Below are 13,095 nucleotides of genomic sequence, written 5' to 3'. Positions count from 1 at the left end.
TGCCAACATGATGACTGTTCATAGCTCCTGCTTTGAAATACTGAACTTTAAAATTGACCTCATGAAAGATCACAATTCACAGTGGCCCACTGTCAGAATAATTCTGAATATAAAATCACTGTGTTAATCTGAAGCTTTGCTGCTGCAAGCCACTGTGGGAAAGCTGTGTTATTATAATGAAAACATCTGTGACACATTCACAGAGGACGAGGTCACAAAGGGACGACACGCAGAGGCTGTATTAAAGTCAAAAATCCAAATCTTTAGTCGTAAACAGGCAGTGGTTACAAACAGGAAGACAAGCAGTCCATTAAACAGTCTACAGGGTCAAACATACAGAGAATTCAAACAGCTATAAAAAAAATGACACTGAAAAACTTGACAAAGTGATGTGTGAGGCACCAAAGGGAAGCAGCAGAGTATATTCAATGAATTATCTTCAAATACAAAAGACAGGAACTCCTAAAGGCAGCATGCAAACTGAGCAGGATGTACAAAGGTCAGAGATTACAAAATAAATCAGAAAATGACTTCAAACTTACTGAGAGCAAGGCCTCTGTTACAAATCTGTCTAATAGAAAAACATGCTGTACAGATACAATAAGGTAAGTGTTCATGGTCATTTAAAAACTGGCTCTACCTGAACCACTTAAATATTTTATGAAGTCACTGAGTCGACAATTTCTAAAGTTTGTTTTCTTAATTGCAGTTAGAGTGTGGCTGGTAAGGATGAAAACACATACAGAGCGTAAACTGTCTTTGTTAGTAACAAACGTCAGGAAAGAAAAGACAAAACACACAAACACTCATGATATTCATGAATAATTAGAAAGCATCTAAACATTCTGGTTGCGGATTTTTACAGTCTTATTTGCACTCGGTCATCTTCATAATCATCCTGTTCAATACATGACAGGGGAGGTCCTGAGGTGGGCGGGGCTCTCTGGTGATGTCAGCATGAAAGGCAGAACCAGCGTCAGCCACATGTTGGTGAAGCATCACAGTACACTGGTGTGGTTTCCTTTCCAGATGTTGGACATTTGATACTTCAATGTTGAGGCGAACAAGAAGACACAGTGTTGGGTGAGGTTACTGCAGGGTTTCTAACTGACCAAAAGCAGAAGCACACAGACCAACAGGGATCAGATGCTGAGTGTTAGAGGAACAAGCTCATCTGTGCTGATCACTGAATGCTGCTGTGTTCTTTTGTTGAAGTTGGCTGGTGGGACAGTCTAATAGTGATATCCTGCCCATCTGAGGAACAGTTTTAAAAAACACATGCAATACTTTGTTTGTATTACAGTCAAAGTTTATGTTAATTTTTGTCCTTTAAAAGTGTTGCTGTACTATAAAGTACTATAATTTGGGCTAAAATGGCTCAGATAGTCTCTCTCTCTCTCAGAGTATCTCCTTTGAAAGTGGAGACTTTTATCCACTGATCCACATCACTTTACCTGGATGTTTTCTTTGAAGCTGGATGAAGACTCCTCTCCCTCAATCCTGTTGCAGCTTTGTGGTCCAGTTGGCCTCTGAGGTCACAGTCAACATCTGTAGCAGAAGAGGAGAAATAAAAATCCAGGTTACCAAAACTGGGACCTTTTCCAAAATAGAGCGTAACTGGAATTTTTCAGCCTTACAGGCAGATAGTCGTCTAAAGCTGCAGCGTTTTCTTTTTAGCTTTTTCCAATCTCTGCTCTCTGCTTTCTCTGTGAACATGTCTGCTTTCTTGGCATGGGTCTGTCTGCTGTTGGTGAAGAGACTAAATCCACATACTCGCTACTAAGATCTCCTCAAGTAGTCTTAACCAGATAACAGTTTAAGAGTAAATGTCTCCTGAGAGTTTCACCTTGGGCAGATGCTGTCTTGCTAACATGCAATCATGAGCATTAATCTATGAGGTGAAAAAGAGATTTTAAAAACTCCAGCCACAAGTTTTATTTCATCTGTGTTTTGGTCAGAGTCCCGTCAGACCTCCAGAATGGTGTCAGAGTGTTTTCTATTCACCTTCCACGTGATGAGCACAGGCCTCAGGTCCAGACCTCCACGGGCACCATAGCCTCTTTGGAGCTAATAGGTGAAAGCAGGTTTTGTTGGGACAGGAACTGAAGAGGAAACTGACAAGGAAGGCAAGGATCTTCTTCAGCTCCTCCGAGCCCGAGCCGGGACCTCTTTGCGTAGGCCAGCATTGGTCAGGTAGCCCTCCAGCATCTCTGGATGGCCGACAGTGGAAAACCTAGAGGAGTAGGAGAGAAAAAGCAGCTTGGAGCATGTCTTTATACTGTTTAGTTTTTAGAGCCACAGACTTTCTTTTAATCTCATTGTTCAGGATCTATGATTGATTATGTATTTATTGTATTCCTCCATGACTGTGTGACAGAAAGTGGAAAAAAATCAGCTTTACCTTTGTTGATATGCTTGTAATTTTAATATTGATTAAATTGCCCATGAAATAATAGAAAGCTCATATATGAAAATGTTTTTTTAAAAAGAAAGTTCATCTGAATACAAAGGAGTACACTCACCTTCTGGTGATGGAGTTGTAGCGAGTGCTGGTGAACATCCAGGCCTCCTCGTAGAACTGATCACTGATTGGATCCAAAACATCGATGGAGGATCTGTGTAAGCGCTGAGGATCGTGCTGATGGACAGAACAGAAGGAGAGTGAGACAAGTGAAGATATACTAAACAATACTGTGAAATGAACTGACCCACACAGAGTTTGATTCAGAGGTGATTGACACATTAGACGCCGTCTTTGTAGCCAGAAACCAGCTCTCTCCTCGGCTTCCTCCACTACACGCTTCCCCCACGCCAGTCTCCTCAGTCACTATAAAGGGGAGAGTCATGAGTTCCATCACCCTCACCTGTGCCGTCCAACGTCCCGCCACCAGCCTCCACTGCAGCAGGCCAGAGACCACACCCCTGCCACAATAAGTAAAAGTATATCCTTGCTGTACCCTTAATGCTAAATATGCTAAATTAACCGCTCCCCTTGCCCCTTTGGGATTATTCTTATGTCACTGGGATGTTGACCTTTGACCTTCACATTAGAGAGGTGGGCAGACATAATTAGTGTATGAATTTTAAAGTAACAGGTAATAAAGAGAGTGTAGAAAATGTAGTCAGGTTTATTACTCTATATCACACATGAGTGCCCGAGGGAGGCGGGGCTGACTGGGGAGAAACAGGGAACATAGAGACAGGGGTGACTCGACATGAAATGATGAAACGTGGGACACGGGAACAGAAACTAAACACAGGCTAAGAAGAACACTGAGGCAGGGAGAACTAAGATTACTGAGAGCCTGATAAATAAGAATAACAAAAACCAAGAAAAACAATAGTCAAAGAATATTAAATGAAAAACACAAAGCATTGGGCCAGGACCCACTACTGTGACATTTATATGTGATAAAAACATTAAAAACTGGACAATCTGCTCAAATGTTGAAATCTTTCTACGTATACTTTAGGTTCAGCTCTCCATCCTGGCATTTGGTTAAGCATGATTCAAAAATTTTATTTTTAAATTGTTTTATTTTGTTTAACTGGTTTTAATTATTAGTTACTTTTTGTGAAAATTTGTTGCGACATTTAAAAATACATCATTTATTTTCAAAAAGGAAATTTAAAAAAGTATTTTTCAAACTTATTTGATTTAGAGGATCATATTTGACCAACGTAAATTTTTTAATTTCATATACAATGACTGAAACAGTGAACTAAATATCTGAAATCTTTCCTTGCTTAAAAGTTATAATCCTACTTAAGTTATAGTGCAAACGCTTAAGCAACAAATATACTTAATGCTCATTAATTAATATTTCACTTTAATGTTGCAACTACGCACTCACTTCTGTCTTTAAACAAAATATTTTCCAGTTACAGAAATCATGAAATACAAACTAAAGTGTTACTGTTGCTATATGCATTTTATATAAATAATCAATGATGGTGCTGACATGAAGGAAGAGAAAGTTACACGTTGCATCCTTTGAGTTTGTCTCCGTGCCTTTGGGCGATTTTCAGAAGGACAGATGTTTCTGTCCTATTCTTAAATCAATTTTTTCAAACACAAACACTATTTTAAAGCTTTTAAAGAGTAAAATATTAATGATAATTATAATAACAGTAATAAAAACAAAAGCTCTCAGATCCATCAAACCAAGCAGCAGAGAGAACAACAAGTGAAGATAAAACTTTAACCTTGTAGACTTCATTATGTTCCAGCTGCTCTACAGACGCTGTGACCTCGAACTTAAGCAGGTCGTAAAGTATGTGCAGCTCAATAACTTCATAATTACACCCTGTGGTATTTCGGCAGCAGAACAACTAAGAATAACAACTACAAATAATGTTTTTAGGTTTTGTTTGTACTGCAAGGTTCAGTACAGGCGAAACAAACCAAGAGCAAATATTACGTCTCATTTACACCCGAGCACGAAGAGCCATCAAAATTTAGCAAATTGAATCATCTTTGTTTAGATGCAAGAAGAATCATATGGAAATGAAAAAGTATAAATATAAATCCAGAGCAAAGATATCCTCTAAATCAGCGTAGCACATGTGCAGCTGCTGGGATTCACTTAAGCATTCGGCTCGTCGCTGTTGCAGATTTTTCTCTCGCTGTTCTGGCTCACAGCGCTGCAAGCACAAAAATAAATATCCCCAAAGGTGTGAAAGGGAGCTAATTAGTAAGAGTATTGTTACTCTCCCCAGGAGTAGTCCAGCAGTAGAAATCAGTCCAATAACAAGGTGTGTAACATCTAGCAGGGTGACAGAAAAACCCAGGGTAACTTCCAAGGACCTCAACGTCTCTCTCACATTGCGTTTTTTAAACATGTTTCCATTTGTCACTTCAGTCTTTACTCTGAAATACAGGAAGAGAAATCATGGCTGAAACAACTTCTCATGAAACCAGGGGTGTGGTCCAACAGTCAGTTTTGGTGAGGAAGGTTCCTAACTGAGAGAAGTGACCCAGAAGTATCTGTGTAGCAGCCACAATGAATCAAGATCATGAGCTTTATTAACTGATCAAAGTCTCTTCTTTCATCTTCTGTATTATTCAGTTTGCATTGGTAATGCCCATTATTGTAATGCTTTGTTAAGATGAGCAAAACTTTCTTTTACTTTGGGTTAGCTGGGATAACTGATGGATGGAGGGAATTTTACTTCAGCCACAGAAATCCTAAACAGGAAGGAGGAGCAGAGTTACAGTGGATCACTATCCAGCAGGGAAACAAGATTTATTTCAATTTCTTGGCCATGAGTGAGATTTACTAAGTGGGCAAATTATGGTGACGATACCGTTCCAGAGTGATCTATTAATAGTGCACCAATTTACATTCAGAGATGCACGCAGCCAGTTCATTTCAGCATTAACCGGCTTTCTACCAACAGCAGCACAAAAACAGCAGATTTGATCATGGAGACACTGAATCTGCTAAACTAATTAAAACATTGTAAGTTCAGGTCTTCAGTTTACGTTTCTTTGTGAAAACAGCACAGCAAAGGAGACTCTGTGAAGTTTTGATATAAGGGATAAATCTTCTGACTGAACCTGCTGGGACTGTGTGAGGTCCTGAGGCTAAGAGTAAGGATTTATCCACAGGAGAGCTGCGTTCTTACAAACCATCCCACTGTGTAAACCTGACATCTGTGGAACAGCTGAGCTGTATGATGTGTACAAGGACACAAAACATTATTTACCATCAGACCCCGAGCCCTCCATGTGTTAATCAAGACACTGCTGCTGTGCTACATCCATAAATAATGAATAAATTAGGAGCTGAAGCTAAAAGGACAGTTTATTTGTACCATCTTCATGTCAACACATTCAAGAACATCACAGATGAAGAAACATTAAAAACTTCCACACTACATAAAGCAAGAAAAATAGTTTCTTCCTTTCTGTAGAAAAAACAGAAACATCAAACACCTCCAAGACTCTTTGAAAGAACTAAAAACCTTTATTCTCATGGTCCAATCATGAGTGAACTCCCCGATGAAGCCTTGTGTGCTAAAACATGTCAGAGTTTGAAAGGTTAAACATGAGTTTCCAAAACGTTTTGCTGGAGAACAATGAACTATTTGACTGAGTTTCAATTATTTACAGACGAGCAAAACCAGGACAGAGAAAAAAGGACAAAACTGACTCAGTAAAACGACAGAAAATAAGATCCCATGTAAATCTGTATTATGTAGAAGTTCAGCCCAGCAACCAGTTCAGTTCAACACAAGTTCAAATGATTCTATCTGAACTCTGTGGAGCCTGATCTCAAGCTTTTTGAGTCTGACACTGAAACCAGAGGATCTTTCTGTCTCTTCAGATTCACTGTGATCCAGTGATGGGAGTGATTTCAGCCCTGAGTGATCACGCTGATGTTTGCACAGAGCAGACAATGAGGTGAATGTTTGGGCACATTGGTAACAGTGAAACAGTTTATTAGTAACGTGGGATCGTTTGTGTTCGGAGTATGAACTGAGATTCCTGAAGCTCTTGTCACACTGGTCACAGCTGTAGTTTCCTTCCATGTGTGTACGTTCATGATAGTTACGACTACCTGAATCTGAGAAGGTTTTGTCACAGTGTCTGCACTTGTATGGTTTCTCTCCTGTGTGGACTCGTTTGTGTGTTTTAAGCTTACATGCAGTGGTGAAGGATGACCCACACTGATCACAGAGGTGCTTTTTAACCCCACTGTGAATCAGTTCATGTCGTTTTAAGTCACCTGATGTGGTGAAGCTTCTCCCACATTCTTTGCAGTATTTCACTTTGTCTCCAGTGTGTCTACGTTGATGTCTTTTTAAGCTCCTTTCATGGCTGAAAGTTTTTCCACAGACGTCACAACGAAAGTCTTTCCCACCACCACAGTGATGACAGGGTTGAGAACTGGATCCATCTGTGTCGCTCTGCTTCTAAACAAAGACACAAAGACAGTGTAAGTCAGTCCTTCAACACTTTTATCCTGAACGTCGCCTGAAATAAAGAGCATCTCTGCAGACGTCCAATTACATTTGACTGTTTCAGTTAACACACTCAGTTTACTGGGCTGCAATAACTACAATACTACCACCATAATACTACAGTAATACTAAAATCATAACTGACATGAAAATCTGAATAATCACTCAGAGCTGCTTTTCCATGCAGTAGAATTGCTAACATGCTAACACAGTTTAATGAGCAGAGTTGTTCCAAACAGTCAGGCTAAAATGACAAGATAACAATATAAATACATACCTCACAGTAACTGCACTTGTTGAGTCTCTTTCTGGTGTGGATGAGTTGGTGTTCTCTCAGGTTACGTGGAGATTTAAAAGTCTTCTCACACAGGTCACATTGATAAGGTCTCTCCTCAGTGTGGGTAAACATGTGTTGTTGTAACTGTGTGTGAGTTATAAACTCTTTGCCACACTGTTCACAGCAGTACACATCATGTCTGGTGTGAATGCGTAGGTGTATATTTCTGTGCCCTATCTGACTGAAGGTTTTTCCACAGATGTCACAGCTGTATGCCTTAATTCCAGAGTGGGTAACTAGATGCCTCTGTAAGTTGCTACTTTGAGTAAAAGCTCTGCCACACTGATCACAGCTGTACGCTTTAACTCCACTGTGGATGAGTTGGTGTGTTTTTAGGGAACGCTTCAAGGAAAAAGACTTTCCACACAAGTCACAGCTGAACGGTCTCTCTCCAGTGTGAATGACCTGATGCTGTTTTAGTTTATCCTTCCTAGCAAACTCCTTCCCACACTCGTCACAGCTGTATGCCTTAATTCCAGAGTGGGTAAGTAGATGATTCTGTAAGTTCCAACTGTGAGTAAAAGCTCTGCCACACTGATCACAGCTGTACGCTTTAACTCCACTGTGGATGACCTGATGGTGTTTTAGATTAGCCTTCAAAGTAAAACCCTTCCCACACTCGTCACAGGTGTGTGTTTTCTCTCTCTTTCTTCTTTGAGGTTTGTCGGCCTCCTGAGAGCGCTGACTTCTCGCTCCATGTTGGTCCTGCAGTGACAGAGATACAAACAGAGGCAGTGAGTGAAATGCAGTCGTGGAACAAACTCAACCTTCAAACTCCCTCCATTAACACTAGTTTTAAACCTGAAGGTGGAGTGTGGCACCAAACACCTTAAAGGTCTCTTATCCCCACCTGCTGGTAGTTCTAACACATTACATCCAACCTGCTGTTAAAAATAATTCATGACTGTTCAAACACTAAAATCATGCCCATCCCTCCTGATTGTACACACACACTTTTATATTACTTTATAATTTATATTATTTTGTTGTTTCTAATACATATTTCTATATTTTGTATAGATTTATACATAATTATTTACTGATAATAAATCCTATGTTTGTTTATTTGTTTATTCAAAAAGAACCCCATTAGCTTCCACAACAGATGTTGCTCATCTTCCGTCAAATACAATCACATAAAATATTATACAATAAAGTGGATTCAAGATATCCACATAATTTGGCTCTTACATCCACAATGAGGTTTCACAATTGTTAAAATATAAGCAATCAATAATAATAATAATAATAATAATAATAATAACAACATTGAGGCACATTACACAAATTTCAAAAACAAACCATCTCTTACAATATTTACAACAACTAAAAGCTCTTTAAATCAGCTTTTAAATGTTCATTGAAGTTTTGAATAGTTTGAATAATTCTCTAATTTTATAAGGCAATTTATTCCACTTAAAAGTTGCTCTAAATGTAACAGTTTTACAAAAAGTTACTTTTAACTCGAGCATTTACTAAATTGCAGTTTGTTGAAAACTGTGTAATATGATTATGTATTTCATCTGGATACTGCAGCTGAGCAGAAATAAATGTGGCGTGTTTAACAGAATTGCTTTCTTTATAACTACAAGTAAGCCATAGAATATTTTAGCCTGTACAGGAAGCCAAGAAAGTTGATTATGCATTTTATCAATATTATTATAGTATGAACATCTTAACACTAATCTGGACGCCTTATTCTGGACTAACTGAAGTCTGTTAAGATCTGTCTTATTAGCTGCTGACCAAATGATTGAACAATACTCCAGATGAGACATTACTAGTGCATTAATGACATCTTTCATAATTGAAGAAGTGATACAGAAAGAGCATTTCATAGCCATAGCTATGCCTTGTCCCATTTTCTTAATAACAGAGTCGATGTGCTGAGACCATGAAAGGTGGTGATTTATGGTAACTTCTTATGAGCGCCTGCAATCGTTCTGGTGCTGTGACATAAAAACAAACGCTGACCCGAGACTCTGGCACACAGTTTTGCCTCTTTTGATCATTTTAATGTGTGATTAGTGCACAATCAGGGTGCCTTTCATGTAGGACTAGGCTATATCATACCGTTGACGGTAATACCGGTATAATGTTGGGCAACGATAAGAAAATGAAATATCACGATAGAATATGGGTAAAACGCGCATGCGCAGTGCTTTTGTTTTCATACGCACATGGAGGAAAAAACATGGCGGTGACGGAGAATGAGAAGGGTGAAAGCGGATCGTTGAATGAAACAGATGAACCAAATCAAATTCAAATTCAAATTCAAATTCAAATTTTATTCGTCACGTACACAGTCATACACAGTACGATATGTAGTGAAATGCTTGGACAACTGCTCGTGACCTAAAGAAAACAAAAAAGGAAAAGGCTATGAATAAGATAGGAAATAAATATGAAAAATTAAAAAGGGTAAATTTAACTAGGAAGGAATAAAATATAAATTAAGGTTAAAAATGAAATAACTGTACAACACAAATTAGAATCAGAATTGGTTTGTAAAAATGCTGCAACTTCAGTGGTGTGGAACTGGTTTAGCTTTCGTACGTCAGATACACAACAAACTCTATTTGTGGTAGGACATGCTAGCAGGCCGTCGTTATTACCGTGTTTTTTGTGGAGTTGTAAAGTATTTTGTCTAGCGTCAATTATATCATCAGCTACATCGTTATCGCAAATTTTCAAATGTATATCGTGATAAATATTTTTGGTCATATCGCCCTGCTCTGTCTGTCACCTTCTGTGTTGAGCTCATTGTTTCCTCTGTAGTGGCTGAGCTGAGTCCAAGTAGCTGAAAATGTTCCTCTGCTGCTCCGTCAGACTCTTCTCCTCCTGCTGATCAGCTGGGACACAAAACAGATCTTTGTTAGGCTCCACACTGCACTGAAGAGTCAAAGTGTCTCATATGTTCATCTCACAAGTAAAAGAACACATTTTTGCTTCCCGAGGTGGGAAACTTGTTGGAAACAAACACAAAAGGCTTGAGCACTGATACCTGGCATTGCTGGCATTGAAAGATGCAATGCCAGCAATGAGGATTGTCAAGACTAAAACAATCATTAAGCAAAGACAACTAATCCCCACCACGATTTTTTGATACGGGCAACCGCCCGTATCAAAAACCGCTACTGCGTGTCACAAGTTAATCTGGCTGTAGGCTATGGTACTTGGCCAGAGGTTGCGCTGGTTGACTCGACTCCATTTGAGTGCACACAAAGTAAATTGCACACTTTAGCTGTGCAGCGAAAATGAAAATCGCCCGTATCAAAAACCGCTACTGCCTATACTACTGTGCTGTGATGTCGCTCGTAAGGGTGAAACTCATTGTGAAACGTTTGAGAACCACTGCTACAGAACAATGGAGATTTCCGTTATATGGTAAAGCCTGCAACTCACGTGATGCCCAGAATTGTACATACTGATGCTCGAGAGCGCGCGTGTGATGCCAGTATGTGTAGAGTGTTGAGCGCGTGATCAGTGGTGAGAAAAACAAACCACGAAACGTGACCTTTCTTTACTCGTGGCTCACTTGCACTTCTAATCTATTCGTTTGCACACACGCACACACACCCAGCTGTGGTTTCCTGTTTTGCTACACTCTGGAGAGCCTCGCCTTTAACGGTCTCCTCTCACAGAGAGCAACAGAAAACTTCATTCAGAAAACTTCGAAAAACTCGAGATTGACTGAACTCAGTTCAAAGTTACCTTGACACTTACCTTTAGATGTGAGAGGTAGCGATGGTCCGCTTGAAGCTGACGCTCCGGTGCGTGTGTGAAAAAGATCAACATACTGCTTCAGAAGCACTGTGTCGAGGCTTGATTCGTTTGGCCAGAGTCACGTGATTAGTGACGTCTGAAGCTTCATTTAGAACGTACTTTTTTAAAATTGAACTTTATTGAAACACAATGAGTATACAACATACAAACACATGAAGTTTACAAAAGAACAGAACATGAACATACAAAATCAGGGGTAAAAAATTATCTCATCAGTATGCGCAAAAATCAACATATATATATTGTTCTGAGAGCCTTTTTGTTGGTTGAGTCTGATATTGATTGTATGTACTGTTAGGTATTTTAGTACCATGGTAGCATTTACTGGATATTGTTTTATAGTGACATTATGCAGGAAAACTCTGTCATTCAATAAGGCCCCTTTGTTTTAGTTATTTTTCTCTTTGACCCAAGAATTGATGTGTGAGAATCACAGGCTGGTACAAGGTTGAAATACCACAGAGATCACTCCCTCAGCTACATTAGTTTCTTAATCTTTTAGACGCCTGTTGAAGGCCAAATGGTTTGTTTCAGATTTCACTAATGAAAGAACTCTTTGTTTTGTGCCTTGAAAATATGTCGCTGAGATAATCACAATTGTAGCTGAACTAATAAACTACACAAAGGATGCTTCTTCACCCAAGGGCAGGAAGACGCTCCCTTATCTTGGTCTGTACTGGTTTAAACTGATAATCTGCTGTCTCATGAATTTTACCCTCTATATAAACTGTTGTACTTGTGAATAAAGTTGAGTCAATTTGGGAAGACAATCTAAAGCAGTCTCTGTTTTCTTGTTCTCCCAAGCTGCTCCCGAGCTCGTACTAACACGCTGAATGGCATGCTTGAATATTGCTTGAGAATATATTTGACTGTGTTACAGACTAAGGGACATTCTCTGCTGATAGGTGAAGGTACATTCTCTGCTGATAGACGTCCACGCCTCGGAGGAAGTCGATCCACGGATTAGGCCTTGGAAACCGTTTCCTTCATGTACTATTCCATATCCTTCTAAAAAGGCAGAAATATGGTGATTTATTAATAAACTTACATTTATGGATAAAAAATTAGCCAAAAGTATTAACAAATTTATTATAAAAAAACATTTATCATTCTTCCTGGTGAACTTAAAGAAACAGAATAAAACATTTTCCCATCATTAAGAAAACTCCCTTAAAATATGGACAATAACAAAACTGCTAAATTCTTCCAGAATCTCTGTGTAGAGGAACAGTACCAAAAAAGATGTGCTACAGTTTCTAGATGATCCCCACAGAAAGTTCAATTAGTATTTATGTGTATTTTAAATGTTACCATATAGTGACTGGCTGGGTAACATTTATGAAGAATTCTACATGAGATTTCCTTCACCTTGTTTGCAATTAGATATTTATGGGATCATCCAGACTGTCTTCCAGGTGATATCTGGAACATGTTGGTTCCAGTAAGATATTATATATATGGGAGAGACACGATATCTTCTTGGAATAAACTACGTATTCTCTTATTGCTGTTACCAAGTTCCTGTGAAAAGCAGATTTTTCCCACTGCTGACTCAGCTGGATCAGGGAGAGTGACTGAGGTAGATATTGAACTGTCAGTGTTTTTATATAACATTAAAGTACCTGAGGGTATGGCACCAAGCACCATTGAGAATTCCCAAACACTTACGGGAAAATTATAAAATGTAAGGAATTCATTGTAAGTAAGTCGTACTCCCTCTTTATTAACCAGCTGAGCCACCAATAGGATCCCATTTTGGACCCAAGTTTCCAGGAAATGTGATTCATCATCAAAATACCGTTTTACTCAGTTTAAAGTAATACCACTGTATAATAGCCTTCAAATTTAATAATGTTAACAGTATCTCAGGAATATTTTTGCCCTTTCAACATGCATTAAAAAAATAGATATACAGTTTTGAATCAGACCTGTATGTACGTTTTCTCAAAAGTGACGTAAATAAGTAATCTCAAGAACCTGAAATAATAGTTTCCCATGTAAACTGG

General features: G+C 38.9%; 1 protein-coding gene and 1 long non-coding RNA gene across 7 annotated transcripts; both read right to left on the bottom strand.

The window, feature by feature from the left end:
• Window positions 1-241: 241 nt before the first annotated feature.
• On the bottom strand, window positions 242-11,132 carry LOC146701597 (uncharacterized). 6 transcript variants are annotated; one of them, XR_014922205.1, is made up of 4 exons: window positions 11,030-11,132; window positions 1,638-2,233; window positions 1,455-1,548; window positions 242-1,107 (listed from the first exon to the last, which is right to left on the bottom strand). XR_014922205.1 is itself a non-coding variant. In XM_085467898.1 (4 exons), the coding sequence occupies exons 1-4, from the start codon at window positions 11,099-11,101 to the stop codon at window positions 1,104-1,106; spliced, it is 399 nt and encodes a 132-aa protein (XP_085324024.1). In that variant the 5' UTR covers window positions 11,102-11,132; the 3' UTR covers window positions 242-1,103. The 6 variants fall into 6 exon arrangements, 2 of the variants coding, with proteins under 2 accessions (XP_085324024.1, XP_085324023.1); XR_014922207.1 differs by having other exon boundaries at window positions 1,972-2,233; XM_085467898.1 differs by having other exon boundaries at window positions 2,005-2,233.
• Window positions 5,790-7,294, bottom strand: LOC146701598 (uncharacterized). Its single transcript, XR_014922375.1, has 2 exons — window positions 7,244-7,294; window positions 5,790-6,918 (listed from the first exon to the last, which is right to left on the bottom strand). It is a non-coding gene; the product is annotated as an uncharacterized LOC146701598 (long non-coding RNA).
• Window positions 11,133-13,095: the final 1,963 nt, after the last annotated feature.

Source organism: Copadichromis virginalis, linkage group LG9 (genome assembly GCF_057382275.1).
Source record: "Copadichromis virginalis isolate Kocher_CV1m ecotype Utaka linkage group LG9, C_Virginalis_male_GT1.1, whole genome shotgun sequence".
NCBI lineage: Eukaryota > Metazoa > Chordata > Actinopteri > Cichliformes > Cichlidae > Copadichromis > Copadichromis virginalis.
Note: the sequence above shows the minus strand (reverse complement) of the source record. Positions and strands in the feature narration are given on the sequence as shown.

Excerpts from the sequence above, each read along its gene's own strand:
- LOC146701597 (XM_085467897.1), bottom strand. The coding sequence starts at position 11,101 with ATGTTGATCTTTTTCACACACGCACCGGAGCGTCAGCTTCAAGCGGAC. Across the intron at positions 1,549-2,004 it reads CTGTGCTCATCACGTGGAAG|ATGTTGACTGTGACCTCAGA; the intron begins GTGAATAGAAAA and ends CTTCTGCTACAG. Across the intron at positions 1,104-1,454 it reads GCTTCAAAGAAAACATCCAG|AAACCCTGCAGTAACCTCAC; the intron begins GTAAAGTGATGT and ends TTGGTCAGTTAG.